This window comes from Hydra viridissima, unplaced genomic scaffold, assembly GCF_058129835.1.
Source record: "Hydra viridissima isolate aposymbiotic clone 2 unplaced genomic scaffold, HvirCarnegie_v1 scaffold_1, whole genome shotgun sequence".
NCBI classification, from domain to species: Eukaryota; Metazoa; Cnidaria; class Hydrozoa; order Anthoathecata; family Hydridae; genus Hydra; species Hydra viridissima.
In genome coordinates this window covers 34,228,403-34,250,688 of record NW_028324300.1, presented here as the reverse complement: position 1 = coordinate 34,250,688, position 22,286 = coordinate 34,228,403, and the positions used below count along the sequence as shown (strand labels likewise).

The window sequence follows — 22,286 nt, the reverse complement described above, 5'->3', positions numbered from 1 at the left end:
ATTCAAAATTTGCAGCTTTATTTGTTAAAAAAAGATAACCATAGTACCTTTTAAGCTGATGTAAGAGCGTCATCAAAGTGCTGATCGGGAAGCAGCTCCCTCAACTGTGGCCCGATGAAAACACCTTTTGTTTTGCAGAACTTAATTTTGGTAATTTTGTCTTCAAAAAGTTGATTGCATTACAATCTTTGTCAAATGCTTTCACAAACTGTTTAATGGGGCCTAGTTATTTATGTAAAGGTGGCAATATAATCTTAATCAGCAAAACAAGTAGAGAACAAGCAAAAATCTTTAATCCAGGAGTAAAACCATCTCGCCTAGACCACACTTTCTCTTTGTAATGGCTTTGTCTTGCTCTTGAATCCCAAACGCACAGTAAACAACAGAAATTAGCGTATCCTGCTTGTAGTCCAGCAACTACTTTCAGATCAGCACATATCCTCCACTCATGCTTATTCTACTGAATGGCCTTTAGAATATCTTTTAGTTTTTTGTTGATTTCCCGTATGACATTGAATATACAACAGGCACAGATGGTAACTGATTACTAATTTGTATAAATGATAAACAATTCGACATATACAATACACAATGGGGAGTGATATGAACTCTGGGCTAGTTATTTTTGCATATATTCAAAAAAAAAAGAAAGTTAGATGAGTAAGAAGGCAGATACAGATTGTAAATACAAAAAAAAAAAAAAAAACACCAAAAAAGCAAAAAAGTGCAATATACATAAAAACCATCCGTTCACGAGACAAAAGTAACTGCATTTCCAAAAATTTCATTAAATTTTATGTTAAATGCACGTATTACATTGCATGTAGAAAAATATTAAGCACTGTTTAACTTGAGAGTGTACTTATCAACAATTTAATTTTAGTTGCTCTTTTAAGAAATTAATCTTTTACGTTTTTAAAGACTTGAGCAGACTGATTTAAGGCAGTTTGTGACCATTGCCACGGCCGTCTAACAGAGCTCTTTTAAGCTAAAATTTCAATGAATGACATAATTCTATTTTCCTTAGACTGATTACTACTTGTAATATATTTCTTTAAAGGTTGATCTATTCTTTCTGAGCTTGGTACAGAAGCATTTCAATTTAAAAAAATATTCTTACCAAAAAAAAAAACATAAAAAGAGTGTTTGAATGCTTCCAGAGCTTCATTGGTCTATGAACCTCTAGAAGCATTCTTTTATCTTAAACCTCTAGAAACACTTCTTTATCTTTAGAAATAAACTTTTTTTTTGCGATAACTCTTCTCACGTAAGGATTACATGTAAATCTTTTTGTTAGTTTTTTAGTATAAACGTAGGTGTCATTCTCGTTTCCTTCACTTAAACTAAGGTTTTTAAGCACGGGCGTTAAAACAGCCGAGTTTTTGTTCTTCCCTTGATCCTATATTTCAAAAAGTTCTCTTTATGGAATGAACACGATGTCAATTTCACTAAAACTATTAATAGTTCACTAAAATTATTAATAGAAGAGATATGGAATAACTAAAATAATTGAGACACTGATTCACATGAAACCGTAAAAATATTGGTAGCTCGAATGCTGTGACTTGTAAAATAGTCATTAAAACTAAGGAAGCATTTTTTGTTGACAAATCTATTTTGAAACAATAATTAAACCTTGGAGTATTGCTTTTAGCTTCGTACCCTTAATATTTTTATTTATGAACCAAGTCAGTTTTTAGTTTTAATTTTTATCGACTTTGAACTGATTTTCCATCTTCTTACCACATCCTTTTGTATCTTTTTGGTTTGTGTAAATAAATTCTAAATACTTTATAATTCAATTATGCAATATTTATAATTTTTTTACAACAAAATTTGGCAAAAATTATTTTTGATTTATGTAAATACATTAGCGAAATCCCCTCCCTAACCCTTCCCCCTCTCGATAGGTTCGAACCCACCTCAAATGTTAGTAGTTTATATGAAAATCGGAGCCATAAATGGAGCGGATTTTAAACTGGATTTTAACAAAGTAAACTTATTCAACTACAGAAGTATTTTAGTACGTTTGGTAAGCTTATTTGTCTAAAATATAATACAAATAATAAATATTTAATTCATAAATATGCCTAAGTATAAATACAAAATAACATAAAATTATAATAGTTAAAAATGCAATCCTTAAATTTTATTGAAAAAGGAAATTGAAAGAATTATAAACAAAACTCATTTTTTTACCTTAATGTTGAAAAAAATTTGTAAAAAAATTTCGTTCTAATTTCTCGTTTATATGAACTACAGAGCCTGCTCATTTGTTCATATAATTGTAAAATAGTTTTACTAATATAAGTAGATTACATTACCCTGAACTTACTTCTACATAAACAGCACCTAAGATCTAAATCATCTGTTCACTGAACAATATTTTTAATTTTGATAACAAAATTTAAACACAAAAAAAAATTATGTTTTAAAATCTTTATAATCTATAAATTTTACAAATATATAAAACATATTTGGTAATAACTAGTACACTTAGGTTCTCGGACTAAACGCATTGCGACGTTCATTTCTCAACCTTGGGCTAAACACAGTTTTGTTTAATTGAGGAAGAGCCAAATGAAGCATTAAAGATGATAATTCTGCCATGGGCTTGATCACAGTGTTTTCTGCTAAACAAAAAATATTCCAAAAATATAATATTTCATTCATAAAGGTATAAATGAACAGTAAACCTCGTTACATTTGAAAACTGCAGGAGAAAAAAACAGACGTGTCATATATTTCGACTTTTGAAAAATATGGATTTTAAGTTTGAAAGTGTCTCTAATTCTACCAAAGATAAAGCATTTTCAATTGCTCTTTAGATGAATTAGAAGCATTTTTAATTGCTCAATAGATGATTTTTCAATTTCTTTGCTAATTGAAAAATTACCTACATCATCAGTACAAAGCAGTAAAAATGCTATATCCTATGGAAGAATGTGACACTTTCAGATCAGTATTTTATATAAGAAGGTTTTTCCCCTGTAGTCTTCAAAATGTTCAACGACGTCAAAAACTGTCACAATGACGGCACAATTTTTATTTTACTGAATTTTTTTTGGCTATTAAGGCTAAAAAAAGTTTGGCGAATGAAGTTTAATGACCTTCAAGTAACAACACGATCATATAATTTTTGGCAAGAGAAAAAATAATCCGATACAGGATACAATCATTGTAAACAATGAGATTACCACCTAATGAATGAATAAAAAGTTTTATGAACAATTTTATATTAAATTTTATTAGCTTTATATTTATTTTAAGAAAATATAGTTTGTATATATATATATTTTTAAACGTTAATGTTATCAGCTTTCATGTGTATTTTTAACGGGTTCTAGAGGAGTAATTATTCCTGAGCTGTAAAACAACAAGACTGGCTATTGTTTATGAGACAATTAGCCACATAAACTTTAGTTTCAAACTTCAAAAACTGACTTTTTAAATTAAACTTTACAAATACTAAATGGTTTCATATAAGTAAAGTACAGTTTACAATTCCAAACTAATTTCTTTTTGGTGTTAACTATGTTTCCGATTATACTTTTTTTTTTCGTTCAAATTTTTCTATACTGCTTTACATCTTGCAAAATGATTTGATAGTGCACTTTTATTCAGGGATTGTCGAGAAAGTCTTTAGTTTAGCGCTACATTATTCACAACAATTACCTATAAAAGGTTTTTTGTTATCAAAATCTTACAGCTGGAATCTTGAACGATTTGATCGATCAGAAATCTAGGTTTTTCTAAGTACCAATGTGGAATTTTCAAGCAACAGCCAGACGTGAACTTTTTTAGGTTAAAATGTTTTCCTATTACTAATTGCTTTTAGATATTAAGTTTAAAGCTCAGGAGAGAAGAAGAAATCGTTTCAGCTGAAATGGCTTCGCTTTCTCTGTTATCATCTACCTGATAACAGTTGGCTTGCTGATTACTCTTAACACTTGTTAACTGTTGCTTATTGTCCGTTTTAGTAACTTGAACAGTTGTGGTTCCAGAAGGATGCGTTTATACTGTGATTTATGCTGTGAAAATCGAAAAAGTTCTTCTATAGTTTTCTGAACGAATTTACAAATTTTTTAGAGGATCAATTTCCAGGAGTTTTCGAAGCCTTGCAAAGATGGTTATTTCTAGTGACTTTAAAACTTCAATTTAAACATATGAATTAGGTTTCCCCCTCCCCACCTCTTATATATTTCTGTTGATTTTGTTGAATTGATGAAAGAAATTAAAGAGATAAATGAAAAGAATATAAATAAGAGATTCAAACTATAACTGATTTTTAATTTCCTTATCCTACTCTATATCTTTATATTTCAGTTCAGATTTTAAAGTGCATTTTTCGTTCGGATCAAGTAAAACAAGAGTATGCAAAATAAAGCATTCCTTCTCTATGTTCAGCAACAAGACCAGAGAAGTCACTGATGAATAATATTACAGCTAGCTATCATATTTTGACGAAGTTAGATGAGAACGGATTCCTTTGGCAAACCCATCTAACCCCTTTTACTCAAACTTATTGACTTGACGGTCATTAATTACTGTGTACAAAAATAACCATCAACTCAATAACTTTGAATAAAATGGGTTAGATGGCTATTATAATACACAAAATCTTAAAAATATTTCATCGTAGGACTGTTAATACTGTGACAATATATCTTGGTTTATCTATCCAGAAACATTTTTTGGAAAATACAAAATGCAGCCATTCGTTAAAAATAAAGTTCAGTGAAATAAAAATTGTGACGTCATTGTGACAGACTCTGAAGTCTTGAACATTTTGAAGACTAGAGGGGAAACTTTGAAAAACTGCAGTAGCATCCATTTTATCGGGAAATTTGTTTAAAAACATTTTATTTTAGAAGCGGACTGGAGCAGTTATGTATTTAATTTTTGTTATGGTGTATAATATTCCAGATAGAAGTTTAATCTTTACCTGATGTGTCTTTTTCATTCCACAACTCGTTTGAGTTTGATTCTAGGAAATAAAGTGCGAAGCCAATCAATATTTTGATGAAAAAAAATTTTTTTCTTACTTAACGGCTTTTAAAAAGTCAACTTACCGGCAGCCGAAAAACCATCACGGTGTTTATCCACTAGCATTTTATCAGCTGCAATTAAGGGGGCTTTTTTTTTTTGAGGTAATCTAATACGGGCTTGCGCATACGAATAAAATAATGTAAAATTTCTTCCAACCACAGATACTGGTAATGCGACTATAAGTACACCGCAGCACGCACACATTGCTCCTACCAGCTTCCCTAGACCAGATTGAGGAACCTAAAGGATCAATAAAATAATTTACGTCTTTTTTAAACAAAAATTTAACACTGCATTAAAAAATCATTTCAAAACTCAAATGAATTCAAGCTTCGCGCAAAAGACGCAAAAATGAATAATTTTTGTCAAAAATATATTCTGTCGGTGTTTTAGAATGTGAAACAAGGGAATACCATGTCTCCATATCCAACCGTTGTCATGGTAACAATCGCCCACCAAAAATTTTCTGGAATACTCTTCAAGTCATTATTAGCAAAGGCCTGAACGACAAAAAACTTTTTTTACAAGATATTTTTATTATAAAAACAGAAGTAATAAAGAACGTAAATATAATAGATATTATATAAAATAGTTGTAAATAGCTGTAAATTATAAGAAACAAAATTAAAAGATAAAAGATAATTAAAGAAAAACACAAAACTTTTTACCCTCTCAGAATAATAAAGTAATGTTGAGAAGATAACCATCGGTATCAAAAAGATGAGCACAAGTAGCATTAACTCATTCAAGCTTGCTTTCAATGTCTGTGCAATTACCTGCATTCCGCTGAGCTTTTTAAAAAATCGAAACAAACGAAACATTCGAAAAAGTCGAAACGCGAGTAAAAAATCGACAGAAACAGTTTTTGATAAAAAGTTTATATAAAATTGCAAAGTTGAAATAATATCAATATAGGTTTGCGAACTTTTGAAGAACTTTTTGTAGAAAGGACAACATGCCAATCGAATCAAAAATTCAATCGTGAAAAAGCAGCAATAGACTCGTTCAAGAATAGCAAAAATCCATCTTTGGTCACGAAAATACTCCATCGTACTTAAACAGAAAGTCGTGATCGAGAGTATGATAACTGCTATTGATATTAAAGCAATAATCTAAACAAGAGTAATTGAAACAAATGAAACGACTTAAAGAACATTCCAGGAGTATGAGCGCAACTTATAGAACATTCCTGGAGTACGAGCGCAAATTTTTATCTCAATAATTATTTATCTATATACTCTTATCTCTCTAATTTTTATCTCTGTAATTGAGTACTATTAACGGAAAGATTGCCAACTTTCTGCAAAAAAATATGAGAATGTTTAATTTCAAAATTTTTTATAAACTTATTTGCGTGATTTATTTAAACAATATTAACATGTTATTGAAACTATTATGATATTAGTACTGTGATGAACCATAGAATAACATTAATGCAAAAGACGTTATGTAGCCCTGTTACTACTTTTTTTAATCTGTGATGCTAATATACTAATGACCTTTTTGAAATTTATTTATTTATCTGTAAGTATAGTATAACTATTGGTTAATATAGTGGAATATCAGAAAAAAAATAAAACTGTCATGACATGCATATTACTTGCTATCAAAAATATGCTATCAGAAAAAAAACTGTCAAAAGCTCCTATCCCTTGCGCATTTTACTTTTATTTGTTGGGTCTTTTTTTGTTTGCAACCAGAAAAAAAAAGAGTTTTTTTTTTTCTTACCTGTGAGTAAAAAGAGGTAAAAGTGTTTTCCATCAGACACCACACTTTCAACCTTTTGCTTAAAATGTACCATTTCCATGGAGACGCATATCTGTATTTTTTGCTTAGTGCCTTTTCTTCATGGCTAGGAACACTTGGTTCATTAACAAACGCGTCGAATATTTTAAGGTGTTCTTGCGCCTCTCTGTGTTGTGTGTAATTACTCCAACAACAAGGTTCCATAAACTGCTCATCAATCCCCCAAAAAGCTAGTTCCTGTTGTGAATGTAAACCAAGTTGTTATTTGCTCAAAATAAACGATTTTATTGTTAAAAATGCACCACATAAAGTTTATTTTATTGCTACTAATTTTGTAACAAATTTGCGTATTAAATTATCAAAAATAGTTTTATAACTGGCATGTAAAATTACATCTATGTAAAAATGAAACAGTTGATTGCACTTTTAAGAATCGTTCTTAGATCAATTCTTACTTGTTCAAACAATGGTCCACATACATCATTTGGAAAATGAAGCTGCCCGGTTCGGAAAAAGTTCATGATATGTACAAAGCAGCCAGGATGGCGATCAAAAAAAAATTCATGGACATCAGGATCAAAATCTGAAGTTTTCAGGGCAGTTTCTGCAATCCAATGTAGTCGAGAATCAGGCAAATTTTGAATGGTGCTTATGTAACATTCGTGTTTTGTACCCCCAACATTGATAATGACTCTATTATTTGCTTTCTTTCTTTCGCATTTTTTATTTGGGTCACCAGCCTCTGTTAAAAAGTTCAACGAGTCCAATTCAAAAGACATAATTCTTATTTTTATTTCTTTTTTTTATAGCTTGTTAACTAGGAAAAAAAGACGTATGTATAGTAAAGCTACGGTTAAGGTGGCTTCACAGGAAATAAAAGGTGTAAAATCAAACATATATATTTCACAGGAAATAAAAGGTGTAAAATCAAAAAAAAAAAAAAAAAAAAATTGAAAAACATGATTTTTGAGACTTTTAACAATGCTGAAAATGATGGTACAATTATTTTTTAATAACTTTAATTTTTTAAGCAACAATTTTGCATTTTGCAGGTATGATATAAAGTAGCTTCCTTAGCAACGCCTATAGCAACGGAAAAAAGCAGTATGAAAACTTTTGTTTAACCACTCTTTTGGTATGTTTTCGTGTTCTGCAATTATAAAAGATTTATTTTAGAGGCTAACCATGTTCAGTTTTAAAAATAAAACCGTTCCACTTATTAAAATTGCATCATTCCACGATCATTTAATTACTTCTTGTGACAAAACCATTATACTAACACAAGTTGTGTTGATACAATGTTTACTTGAAATATTTTTTTAGATTAATAAATTAAATATATAATGGGTAATTATAAGAATACTTCAAGATCTAAGAAGAGAAAATTTAGTGGTAACAAGCACACCAAATGTATTAAAGATACGAATGTAACTGGTAACTTGTCTGAAAATGTTTCATGTATCAGTTCTAAAAAGTTAAAGTTTGATGTCGAAGATACAAGTAATGCCAACACAAATGATTATTTTCTTCTTGTTAATTTTATTTTTATCAAACAGTTATTTGATTTGGTTAGTGCATGTCCTGATTGTAAAAGTAAAGTTAACATCACAGATGATTATTCTAGCAGAATGGGTTTCTCCCATAAACTTATTTTAACATGTACAAATGCACAATGTTCTTTTACATACAGTAATTTTACTTCAAACATTGTTAAAAATGATAAAAAAGGTAGAAACATGTTTGATGTTAACCTGAGAATGGTAATTGGATTCCGTGAAATTGGAAGAGGACACCAACCAATGGTTAATTTTTCACGACTTATGAACATGTCATGTTTAACTGTAAATGCTTTTGACAATATAAGTAGTAATGCAGATGCAGATGAAAACTATTCTCGTAAATTAAACTTGCCTGAATGGATTTATGAAATTATTAAGAAAGACTTTGATGAATTGAGTAATGACAGTTTATTGAAAAAATGTCTTCATGGGCAAACTCAAAATTGTAATGAAGGACTAAATAATATCATCTGGTCCCGATGTCCTAAAAATGTTTATGTAAAGACAGATGTTCTTGAAATGGGAGTAAACTCAGCAGTTCTTTCTTTTAATGAAGATTCATCTGGTATTTATCGTGTATTTAAACATTTAAATCTAGACTTTGGAAAAAATACAATAACCAGTTCAGTAAAAAAAGACCGAAAGCGGTTACAGAATATGGTGAAAAAAGGACAACCAAAAAGAAAAAAAAAGAAGAAAAGAGTTGAGAGGAATTAGGAAAGGTTGGATTGATAAAGATCAAGAACAATTATCAAAAAATAGATACAAAAAGGGATGTTTTTAAAACTTTTTTAACTTATTTGCCTTATATCTAAAAATGAAGATTTTAACATAATTTATAAACTCAAAACACGATATCTCAACATTAAAAAATGCTTAGACCTTCAAATTTTCCCTAATTGTCCAATACATATATATGTAGAGAATGAACTAGAATCTTGATAATTGAATGAATATTTATTGATTGCTAAGTCTTTTTTTGAACCCTACCCCCTAAAAATTAGTCAATTTTCAGTTTTTAGGGACTTAAAAGAAACGTTTTTGTTTTTATATATTGATCTTAGTTCATCCTCTACCTCATATATCAGATAATAATATTGCAAAGTTGCGAGTTGTTTTAATTAGCCATTCTGGTTTAATCGTGTTTTGAAAAATAAATAAATATATGCTTTTTTATGCGTTTTTTATAAATAAAGTCCTCTTTTTTTTTTTTTTTCAATAAGCATTTATATTTTATTGTTATTTTCATTAAATTGAATTTATAAAACTGATTTTAGAACAGATTTAAGTTATTTTACTAAAAAAAAAACATTTCCTGTGAAGCCACCTTAAAAATAATCTCATAAGTTTGTAAATGTAATCAAAATACAAAATGTGTTTTAATTTTATCATGTGTTTAAATTAAATCATAAAACAATAATTTTTTTCATGGTGTAAAAAGTTCTCTCTGTTTTTTTGTGGGTAATTTTTACGCCTCCTGTAGCTTCTTTTTTCCTTCCCTTACTTTCCTCAGTGTCGTTTACTGAAATCTATTGCCTTAAATTAACATTTTCTCTCACCAGTTTTTGTTCTACGTTTGTATAAAACTTCTTACATAACTCCTCATCGCTGAAATGAGAACGTAAGTTGGGTGTTGTGTTCTCAAACCGGCGATGAAGATTCGGTTAACGGTGAATAGCCTACACCTATATAGAGGATAATCTTTTAATGAAAAGGATCTTAGAAAGAAAAAGGATATTAAAAGTGATGCACACTTCTGGATATGTATTTGTATACAAATTAAGTCTTAATAATTGTAACAAGTACAATAATAATTATGATAATTATATAAGTACAACAATAATTATGATAGTTATGTAAATATAATAATAATTATGATAATTACATAAGTATGATAAAAATTATAACAAGTACAACTAAGATTGAAGAATTTTCCATCATTTAATCACATCTAAAGTGAAAGGGTCAGGAGAAAGACCATTTCTGTTATGTGCGATCATCGCTGCGACCAATGACCAAAAAGAAAAATGTTTCCTTTTAACCTACATATAGGGCTGTAATCAATTTTGATCGAATGTAAGTCGGATAAAGATTGAAAACAAATTAATTTCGAGCTTAATACAAAACATCAAGATTGAATTGTTTTTATTCAAGACAATTTCTAGCCAACATCCGGCCAATTTCTATTCAATATTGTGCTCCGCACTAAAGCCATTAAAATTTAGCATGATAAATAAACAAAATATAGTATCAAAATACAAAAATTTTAAAAAATTTTGATTTATAATTCATGCAAATAATGATATCCATTGAAACAAATTTTTGGCATTTTAAAACTTAATACAAATATCATATACACTTATATCTTATACGCATAACATTATATACTATTTTTAAATACATAAGTCTTATGAATATCATGATTTACCATAATATCATAAGTCTTATGAATATCATGATTTACCGTGGAATTCAGAAAATGTGAACTCATGGCCTACTTAAATACACGGCCTTCTTTTCTGCTTAAATCGAAAAAAAATAGAAGGCCAGTTTAAAAAACGTATATTCTGTAGGATGGACAAACTTTCTTAACATATTTTAATTATTGCGCTATAAATTTTAAATAAGTATATCCGGCATAGGATAAAAACTTCAGCGTTTTCTATATCTTCACATCAACTAAACCTCATATACTTGATTATAGCTTCTTTTTATAAATAGATAGTAATTATGGTTAATAAATGCTGTGTTGTTGGTTGTACCTCCAATTATCTAGGTGGTGAAGTAGTTCCAGTTTTCAGTTTTCCAAAAGATGATGATTTAAGAAAGTTATGGATTAGATTTGTAAATAGAAATTTCTGGACTGTCACAAAATCATCTGTGATCTGTTTAAAACACTTTGAGAAAAAGTTTGTACATAAAGGAGCATCAGAAAAACGATTTCGTTTGCTGTATAACCTAAAGCCTGTTCCTACAATATACCCTGCTAGCATAGCAACTGCTTCTCTTCCAGTTATATCTGGACCAAGAAAATCACCAGCTAAAAGAATATTTCAAGAAGATGAATATCAGAAATTTTTATTAAAAGATATTATTAAAGATGTTGATTCCCTTTCAGCTGCTGATTCACCAGCAGGATATTTATTTTCAAAATTTGATGATTGTGTTGTGTTCCATAGAATTATTCAAAATGAACTACACATACCTGAAGTTGCTGAGTCTATTCGTATCGACAAAAATTTACATGTCCAACTTTTTTATAAAAATCTTCCAGTTTCCTTACCATCATGGTTCAGAGTAACCCACCAATGTATGTTAAAAAGAAGGAGTATGCTGGAAAATCTCAATTCACATTTTAGTACAGAAAAAGAAAAGTTGTCTTCTATTCTTGAAGAACTCAAAAGTCACCAAATAAAAAAAAAACAAATTTATTCTTCAAATGTTCTTCAATTTGCATTAATGTTGCGGTACACTTCACTGCAAACTTATCATTTACTGCTGAAGGAATTCCCACTCCCATCTATATCTTTGTTAGGCAAGCTTAAATCAGGTGAAATAGATTCTATGAAAGTTTTGAAGTTGCTACATGAAAATGGGAACTTATCGAAAGATCTTATAATAATTTTTGATGAAATGTATTTGCAACAATGTGCTGAATATTCTGGTGGCAATGTTATTGGGATTAGTGAGGAAAATGAATGTTATAGAAGCATTGTCTCTTTCATGGTAGTTGGTTTGAAAGAAAGTATCTCCTGTATTGTCAAAGCAATTCCAATTGTAAAATTGAACAGTGACTGGTTAAAGTCTGAAATTCTTAACCTGATTCAATTTTTAATAAAAAATAATTTTAATGTTCGAGGTGTTGTTTGTGACAATCACGCTTCAAATGTTTCTTCTTTTACAAAATTACTTGATACGCATGGTGAAAAAAAAGATGGTTTGTTTATTAATGTACTATCACAAAAAGTTTACTTATTCTTTGACACAGTGCATCTGATTAAAAATATTCGAAACAACTTACTTAATAAAAAAAGATTAATTTTTCCAGAATTTAATTTTTCAGCTTTCAAAGATGAAATTCATGTTCAATCAGGAGAAATATCATGGAAAATATTTCATGATTTATTAGAAAAGGACAGTCTGTTGGATGCAAGTTTAAAAAAAGCACCAAATATAAATAACAAAGTTGTCCATCCTGGAAAATGGAAGCAAAATGTCAGTGTTGCCTTAGGTATCTTCCATGAAACTACAGCAGCAGCAATAATTTCATATTTTCCTGACCGTTTAGATATTGCATCATTCTTAACTCTATTCAATAAATGGTGGACAATTACAAATTCAAAAAATCAGTTTTTAAATAATTTTCTTGGTAATGCTGCTATTATAAATGATAAAAAACCTGAGTTTTTTCGAGCTTTTGCTGACTGGTTAAACAAATGGAAAAACACAAAAATTCCAAATTTTGAGAAATATACATTATCTCCTCAAACATCATCAGCACTGCAAAGAACTTTATTATGTCATGCTTCATTAATTGAAGATCTGCTGGAAGATAAGTACAAATTTATATTGACTGCTCGTTTTCAAAGTGATCCCTTAGAAAGAAGATATGGACAATACCGTCAAATGAGCAGTGGCAGATTCCTTGTCAGTTTGAAAGATGTCATTTATAGTGAGAGTATAATCCAAATAAAAAGTTTGATAAAAGAAGGAATTGACATTTTTGAAAATGATATCAATGCTGATAAAGATATAGAACATGTTAGATCCTTAATGGAGCAGATTAAAGAAAGAGATTTTGATTGTGTGACTTTATCGGATGATTCTCGTGAAGTTGCCAGTTATATTGCTGGTTTTATTGCCAAAAATTGATTAAGAAGTTTGGAGTATGTTGCAAATTGCTTTGTACTCAAAATTGTCAACAGGAGTTAAATGATTATAATTATTTAAATATATTATCCAGAGGTGGGCTAACAACTCCATCAGTACTGCTTTTAGAATATGTCTGTGACAGTTTTGCTATGCTAGATCACATTTTTGATGTTATTTATCAGTCTCAAATGCAACACCGTAAAGCAGCAAAGTTAGTTCTTGGCAGTAGAGAAGGGTATCAACCATTTTTATGTTCAAACCATCAAAGTCATGGAAAAGAAATTATACACACTGTTATTTCAAATATTTATTTTAATAACACCAGAAAGAGAGTCGGGGATTCAATTGTTGCAGATAACATAGTTGCATTTAAAAAAAGACAGAGAGAAAAATGAAAATATTTTGTTTCACTTTTAATCAGTTTGTGTTAGAGTTTTTTATACTTTTGAAGCTTATTTTTGAGAATTTGTATATTTTTATTTCATGCACAGAACTTGACAGTCCCAAAATTTCTATTGCAAAATATAACTCATATCTTTCTCAAATCATTGTAGTTTGGAAAACAAAAAACTGAGACTACTTTACAACAGAAATAATTAGAGGTGCAACCATTATCTTATACTAAAAAGAAGCCACAATTAAGTATTCACAATTAAGTTTATTGAAATTTAGCAGTTAAGATTTAGCTAGCTAACGTAAAATTTTTTATCCTGTGCCAGATATACATACTGAAAATTTATAGCGCGATAATCAAAATTAATTTGAGAAAGTTTGTCCATCCGGCCGAATATACGATTTTTAAACTGGCCTTCTATTTTTTTTCGATTTAAGCAGTAAAGAAGGCCGTGTATTTAAGTAGGCCATGCATCCCCCTCAAGTAGAAAAAGTTACTAATTTCTAGTTTTTTTTCTAACCTAACAATTTGTTAAGTAACTGATAAATATAAATATAGTAATTATTAGTGAAATTTATATGGAACAGAGTGGTTTTATGCTCTAATATGAAAACTGATATAAGTTCGAGATGATGTGTTCTTACTTTGAGGTGACGATAACATACCCACAACCCTAGAAAAAGAACAGCTCTTTGAATAATCTTTTCGCCGTATCATAAAAGGTTACATTTTGCTATATTATGAATCAATCTCAAAAAAGGAAATGTAAAAAATATGAATGGAGTTTAAATAACTGCATTGATACTTAAAATCAGAGAAAATTTACTTTTAATTTTTTCTTCTCCACAATCGATCGTTGTAAATTTACAACGATCGATGGTAGAAAAGAACCAATTAAAAATTGAGAACCAGCCCCTTCAAAAAACACGGAAAAAATCATGATAAAAGTTTTTCAAAAAATTGCTTTCTAGTGTTACAAATTTCACCGTGTGTCAAGTTTGAAAAAATTAGGAATATACAATTTTCTTGAAATTCACTGTCAAAGCACCTAACTACATTATCCCTTCCATAACAATTAGTGTTAGGGAAGGGATGATGTAGTTAACTTTTTTTTATTTTTTTATTTTACTTCATATATTTCTAATACTTAATATAACTGTACAGCAAATGATCAAGTTCCGCAACTGGAAAACAAAATTTTCTTATAGCAAGTTTGCAGAGAAGTGGAACAAAAATTTTAAATGCACTATTGGTAAATCTTCTTCCGTATCACTTAAAAAATGAAGGAAAAATGAGCTTTAGCAACAAAGGAACATATCCAAAAACGTTTTAGGACTTTAGTACAGCATTCAGACTAATATAGTATAGACTTAAAGAGGGTTATAATAGTGATGAGCCTTTGTACAGATTATTGGCAGTTGCACAAAAGAGTTTTGAAAAGCATGACTTCTCATATAGCATTCAAATTCATGCTTTTCAAAACTCTCCGACTTAGGTTCAACTGGATCAACTTCAGTTGTCTGTTCTTAAATAGAGCTCTCAAATCACAAAAACTCTTCCCACTGATCTATGGAAAAGAATTTATCGACCATTTAATGAATAAACACCTGTTTAATGATGAACTAGCAGAAAAAGATAAAAGAACAGCCATAAGAAAAAAGAAAAGAAAAACAAAAAAGAAAAACGTTAAAAGCAGTGTGGCAGTGGCAGTGAAGCGGAAAGCAAAAAGAAAGGATAAGAAAATAAAAATACAGAAAAAAACAGATAGATGAAGAAATCCAAAAGTGAAAAGAAGAAAGAAAGAGAAAAATAGTAGAAAAAAGATAATTCTAAAGGGAAAGAACCGAAAAAGAGGAGGACAGGCAAGATTGTGACTGAAAAAATCATAGATGAGTCTGAAACTATTTCTAATGATAAAGACGAGTCAGTAGGTGACTTTCAAGATTTAAAGATTGTTTCAGAATAAAACTTTGTTTATTAGAACTAAATAAAAATCAAACAGTGATGATCTAGATTGTAAGATTTATTTGTTTTAACAGGCGTATCTGTCAGATTTATTGATTATTTTCTGTGAGCATGTGTAAGATTTATTGATGTTATATAAGTATTAATGGAGTTTATTGCATTTAGGGCACCTCTGTAGTTGCAGTAATGTCAGACGGTTTCACTTAGTAATAAGCACTGGTTCAGAAAGGGCAGGTAATTGTTTGCAAGGATCCTCAAACACAACCATCTCCTCTTATTAGCATGCTATTTATTTTCCAGAAAATCTTTGAGCACAGTCAAATCAGGGAATTTATTTGTTGCCTTTTAAGCAACTATTAAAAATGGTTTTTTGAATAGCCCAGTATAAAGTGCAAGGATGAGTTGACTCGTGGTTGTAGTGGAGTAAGTTCTCGATTTCTCAAATCCTAGTTCTATAAATGTTGATTTACCTATTTATTGGTCCAACCCATGTTTCTTATTTCGTAGCTGCGATACTTTTATCACTTTAGCAATATTCTTATTACTCCTAAAGATATTTTACAAAAATAACTTTTTTTCTAACGCTTGAAAAAAGAGAAAGGATTTTAAAATTTTTTTAATATGTAAGTTTAAATTCCTAAGATAATAACAAAATGATCATTGAACATACAAAAAGCTGCTTCTATGACGTTTTCTGTTCTTTTATTCATCTTGCGTAACAACTAGACCAGATGTATTTTTTTTAAAAAAAAAAGAAAAACCTGTTGACTGACGACCTAAAAGATGGTCCGTTTCAAACACAAAGAATGAATGAAATTTTATTTCTACCGTTTTTCTTAAAAAAAAAAACAAACAACTGAATATATAAAAGTTGGAATAAATATTATAGTTTTTTTTTTTTTGCGAAAAAGTAATTAACTGTCATTTAAAATTGTTGTATACGCCTTTATCTGGAGCAAAACAGATATTTATTTATAACAAGCTTATTTTTGACTCGTTTTCCTCGGAAGATTTGTTGCATATAGTTTCTATTGCAAACATTTGTCATGAGGCAATAGAATCAAAAACGACTGGTAAGCTTGGAGCCCTAAAACCTTTTCAAATCTTAACTACTTTAATCGATTTGATCAATTAATTTTGTGTGCGAGGAAGTGTGACGCTGGGAAAATGATTTATTTTCGTTTGTTTCTACCTCGCTAATATTACTTATATTTTGAAGAGATTTTACTTGCCGCAAATTAGAACTACGTAAAGATTTGTAAGGGTTAATGAAGTGTTCGTAGCTTTGCGAATGAAATAAAGCAGAGCCATCGTTGTTACAGTTGACAGTTGGTGATTCGCATAGTTGAGATCGCATTTCGTTTTCTAAACTATCTGATTTGATGATAGGCTCTGGCTGATCAAGCTCAGATGCAATACTATCATTGTATTGTGTGCGTATGGAAATTTCTGAATGGCTGCCAATTGGTGTTAAGGCTCGCAGATCAGTTTTACAACGCCGCGGTTCAATGGGAGGTGTGTATGCATTGCGTCGTCCGTGCTTTTGAGGCACCATTAGCTTAAGCATTACTGATGCCGGATCCTGAATGACAGGTTCTGTGTTCACTTCTTCTAAAAAAAAAGTATTTCGGAAAGAAGATCTTTATTGCAATATAATTCAAATAATTAAGATAATTATGACTGCAGACGTCACGATTAACATGTTGGTACTGATTATCGCAATGAAGATGATAATGTGAAATACGATAATATTTCAATGATAGTGCAGACATAACATCACCACACGAATTTTATACTTGATGGCCATCTTCTACTGATTAATTGTAGATTTTTTTTTATTGAAAACTAGAATTTACACGACAGACCTTGCGCGACATATTTGTGATGCATATAAAGTCGAAAAATGTGATGTGTTTTGTGGTGTATGTGATATGCATGCAATAATATTAGGACACAAAAACACTATTAATAATAAAAACATTTTTAAAACAAGAAGTTAACAAATATCAAAGGCTATAAAGAAAACTTTTTTTATGATTTAAAAAGGGGAAAAAATTATTTGAAAAAATGGTTGAATCAGTAAAGTACCAGCAAAACGGGAACACTTATTTGAAAATTTGAAAATCTTAAAAATGATATGTAAAGTTCTTATGAGAACAAATTCAAATTTAACCAGCCCTTTAGGAAACACTAAGTATATATTCGTCTTGATTCATCGCAATATTTTTTATTCTTGTTTTTTTTATGTTTGCCAGTTTTTAACAATTTTTAACAGTTTTTAAACCTAATAGTGCTTAGCCGTAATTTATTGAAGAAAATAAGATCACTTACCTCTTTTTTTCTTCTTCACGACTGAGAGAGTTTTTAAACCTGCTTCATATACTAAACGAATTGAACATTACTCATCCAACAAAGTAAATCAATTTTATATACACTCAAAAAAAATACACAAAAAAATAACTGATGTTTGATTTAATTTTTTTTTTCCCTTTTCACACAGTAAGTTGTTTATCTCTTAACTATTTGTCAATAGTCTAGAGCAAAGATAATTTTTTTTAAACTTGTTTTGGCCGAAAACAAGCTTCTGCTTACCTGCATTGTCGTTATTAACTAATGTTCTATCAGCCGATATAAGAGTTGGACTTTTTCGCTGGGGCAGTTTAATTCTCGCTTGAGCATACGAATAAAATAAAGCAAAATTTCTTCCAACCACAGAGACTGGCAATGCAACAATCAATATACCGCAACAAGCACACATTGCACCAATTACCTTCGAAGGTCCAGAACGAGGCACCTATGCAAAAAATAACCCACACATAAATTAACATAGAACAGCATTAACTTTTGTAACGACAAATTTTGCTCTCTTATAAAAAAAAAAATCTGGAAGATACCATATCACCATATCCTACTGTGGTCATGGAAACTATCGCCCACCAAAAAGATTCTGGGATGCTTTCAAAGTCGGTTTTAGTTGAGAAGTTCTGAACGAGAAGAAATTTATTTATTCATTTTTTAGCTCTGTTATTTGAGGGAGAAGAAGTAGGTTAAAATAATCAAAGAACTCAAAATACCAAAAAAACTCAAAATGCCAAAGTAAATATGTCAAAGTAAACAAGTTGATCTCAAGTGTTTGTTTTTCAACTATAGACCAAGATCTTTGAAACTAAGAAAATCTTAATTCCCGTTCATTACCAGTTCACAAAGTAAGTATACAAAATATAAGGGCACAAACCTTTTCAGCATAATATACTAACGTGGAAAAAACAACCATTGGTATCATGAAAATTAGTGTCAGCAACATTAACTCGTTAAAGCTTGCTTTTAAGGTTTGTCCTATGACTTGCATACCGCTTAGTTTCTTAAAAAACCGAAATAAGCGAAGCAGACGAACAAGCCGTGAAGCAAACAAAAAGTCCACTGCCGATGTATTCAGTAGATACGATAAATAAAACTGCATCGTTGATGTAAGATCGATATATGTAATGGGCTGTCTAAAAAATTTCTTTAGTGACGGACAACTAGCCAAACGTAATAAAAACTCTAGCGTAAATACCACACAGTACCCGTACTCAAGCTTCGAAAATAGAGCTTTGTGTTTATTAAAATGTTTCATTGTCTGCAAGCAAAATGTTGTAACAGAAACAATAACTACCAATAGCGACACAAGGGCAGTTACCTAAAAAAAGAAATTCCACAAAAACTGCTATTCTTGCTTCGATATTGTTCCGTTTTCGGCCGTAAATTATTAAAGCGATTGTTAATTTCAATAAAACCGTCCTTGGATAACTTTTGAAAGCATTTGTTTAATTGACATAGTAATCCCTTTTGTGTAGGCATTGTATTTAAAATTGACTTTGGTGTAGGTGGGGCTTTGGTATATGTTAAGCAGTGTAGAGTGATTTTCTTTTTTTTTACATTAATAAGTAATATTTTAGTAATACTTTTCTTATATAATACGGTTTACAAAACACTGCCTTTAGGGGATGCACAACCAAATAAATAAGGGGGCAAAAGTAGAAAATTAGTGGAGAAAATAGCAAAAATATTCACAATAGCAAAACTTTGTTTACTTCAAACGTAATACCTTGAAAAGTTCAGAAGCCTCAAAAATGTTTTTTTTAGCTGCTCTCCCTTACTTGCTTACTTAGGCAAACGATTTGTTTAGGTACTAATGTATATGGTAATTGTACACAAAACTTTAAATTAATCAAATAATTTTATGATTTAATGAAAACAATGCAGGAAAAGATGTTCTGAGTAAAAATTTTAGAGAAGGGAAAGAAGGGGGGGGGGGGATTACAGCTATATAAACTAACCTGCGCTGAAAATGATGAAAAAGGTTCTTCCAGTATATCCCATAAATGTGCTCTTCCTTTACTTAAAAGCTGTCTCCATGGAGCCATGTTTTTGTATTTTAACTTTAGTGCTTCTATTTCCTCTTCACTCGCTTCTTTTGTTTTATGAATAAGCGAGTCAAACATCTTCAGGTTTTTGTGCGCGTCACGATGCTGGGTGTAGTTACTCCAGCAACATGGTTCCATCATCTGCTCATCTACACCCCAAAAAATGAGTTCCTTAATAAAAATACATACTTTAATTAATAAAAGAGAAGACGTTTAAAAGTCATGGGTTTTAATTAAAATTTTCAGTTTGTAAGGTTAGCAAACTATTCTTTTTCTTACTTGCTCAAATAAAGGACCACAAACGTCATTTGGACAATGAAGTTTCCCCGTTCGACAATAGTTCATTATATTCTGAAAACATCCCGGATGACGATCAAAAAAAAACTCATTTTGTTCTGGGTCAAAGTCTGCATTCTTTAAAGCAGTTTCAGCAATCCACGACAATCGTGTGTCAGGAAAGTTTTGAATGGTGCTGATGTAGCATTCATGTTTTGTCCCTCCCACGTTGATGATCACACGATTTGGTTTGTTGCTGTTTCTTGCTTTGTTGTGAATTAATTCTACGACGCTTGGTGAGCTCAAAGGAAAATTATATCGGTTTTCGTAATCCATAGGAGCCTAAATAGTTTTTGATAAGTGTATACATAGAACAAAAATTTCAAATATAAATATTGTTTTTCAAGTTATTTTTGATTTTATTTGAATTATTTGAACATTATTTTTGATTTTATTCGAGTTCTTTGTACGTTATTTCATTTTCTATATATACCTTTACAAATTACAACTGAACTATTGATAGTTAATTTAAAATAATTCGAAATCTTTTTTTGGAAAAACACAAAAGTGGCATAAAGTTTAACCATGATTAGCGATAATTCCGTTGATTTGCAAAAAAAAGCTTTTAAAACTTTTGCAAGCATTTTATACTTTCAATAGCCATTTGCACCGTAGCTTTATCTTATTTAAGATCGAAATTATTTTCAAAAAACCTCGTAAATTTTCGTAGCACTTTCCTCAAAAACGACGCATTTTAAAAGTGTAATAGGGGAAACTAAGGCTTCAACTGGTGGAATTGAGTATTTTTTACTCGATTTATCAAAATTCATCAATATCAAAAAATCCTATCCAGTATTGATCATTTCATTAGTAATTTCATCAAATTTCTCTTTATCCATTTAATTTTTCTTTAAACGTCGAGCATCTTTTGTAAACTACTGATTCAATTACAGTGTTTTAAAATTTTTTTTGGTAGCAAAAAATTTTTTGAAATCACTTACCATGCAGTCAAGAAACCGAATACAGCTCTGAATTACTCGAATATTAATGTTTATTTTACCATTAAAAAAAACTTAGCGTAAGCAAGACATCGACTGTTTACATCAGGATTGAAGCAATTCATGCAATTTTTTTTTACTCGATGTAAATACATGAATTATGAAGTTGTAACTATTTTTTGTTTAACAATGTAAAACCACGAACTTGTATCTATTTGCTTTACCCGGCGAATAAGCATGACTTATTAATTCTTTTCGTCCAAAAGATTGAATGGGCATTTCTTTGTAACTATTTATTATTTATCACTAATATTTTATTTTTTATTTCATTTTTAAACGTGTGATCAAATAACTTTTACGTTGATTAAAGTTTTTGGAAAACGTTAACTGCATATCAGAGTAAAGAAATCCACGTCACTTAACCCCAAAGCGCTTCTACTAATTAAATACATATTTGTAAAAAAATGTGGTAAAAAGCCCCGTGTCAGCATGTCAATGACAATGGAAATATGAAAAACTAAAGTTCTAAAATTTAAAATAAAAAAAAGGTAAAAACAAAAAGTTAAATATATAAAATTTTTTTTAGTGTGATATTAAATTTTATATTCTTAATATTTTATATATATTTATTATTTTATATATTTTTTGTTATAGCTTAATTTACTGTAAAAAAATCATTTTAAGTGCAATTCGTTGATTTATTCGTTTATTTATTTAATATTACGTCACACAATTTTTTACCATTTTTGACCCCTCCCTCTTTTGTAACCAGTCGTATCATTTTCACCAACCTCCCTCCCATCTCCCTTTTAAAGTACATCACAAACTTTTAGCTCCTCTTCCCCCCAACCACTTTTGCTAAAGGTAAATAAGGGGGACCAGAGCAATTAAAAGGGACCAGAGTATATCCTAACCATTGGTTTTCCTAAACCATGTTGGTGTACTTGAATAGCAGCATATACTGATTGAATCAATTTGTGTTGACTGATAATGATATATGCATAAGAAAAGGGGTCTAGTT

The 22,286-nt window shown here is 30.0% G+C and overlaps 1 protein-coding gene across 1 annotated transcript; it reads right to left on the bottom strand.

Moving 5' to 3' along the window:
* Positions 1-2,240: 2,240 nt before the first annotated feature.
* On the bottom strand, positions 2,241-21,390 carry LOC145191908 (uncharacterized). Its single transcript, XM_090078882.1, has 17 exons — positions 21,269-21,390; positions 20,271-20,609; positions 19,905-20,162; positions 18,821-19,264; positions 18,480-18,569; positions 18,178-18,379; positions 17,917-17,967; positions 16,708-17,196; positions 11,272-11,394; positions 8,593-8,643; positions 7,251-7,591; positions 6,778-7,032; positions 5,718-6,161; positions 5,463-5,549; positions 5,073-5,289; positions 4,946-4,987; positions 2,241-2,633 (listed from the first exon to the last, which is right to left on the bottom strand). The coding sequence occupies exons 1-17, from the start codon at positions 21,269-21,271 to the stop codon at positions 2,497-2,499; spliced, it is 3,573 nt and encodes a 1,190-aa protein (XP_089935008.1). The 5' UTR covers positions 21,272-21,390; the 3' UTR covers positions 2,241-2,496.
* Positions 21,391-22,286: the final 896 nt, after the last annotated feature.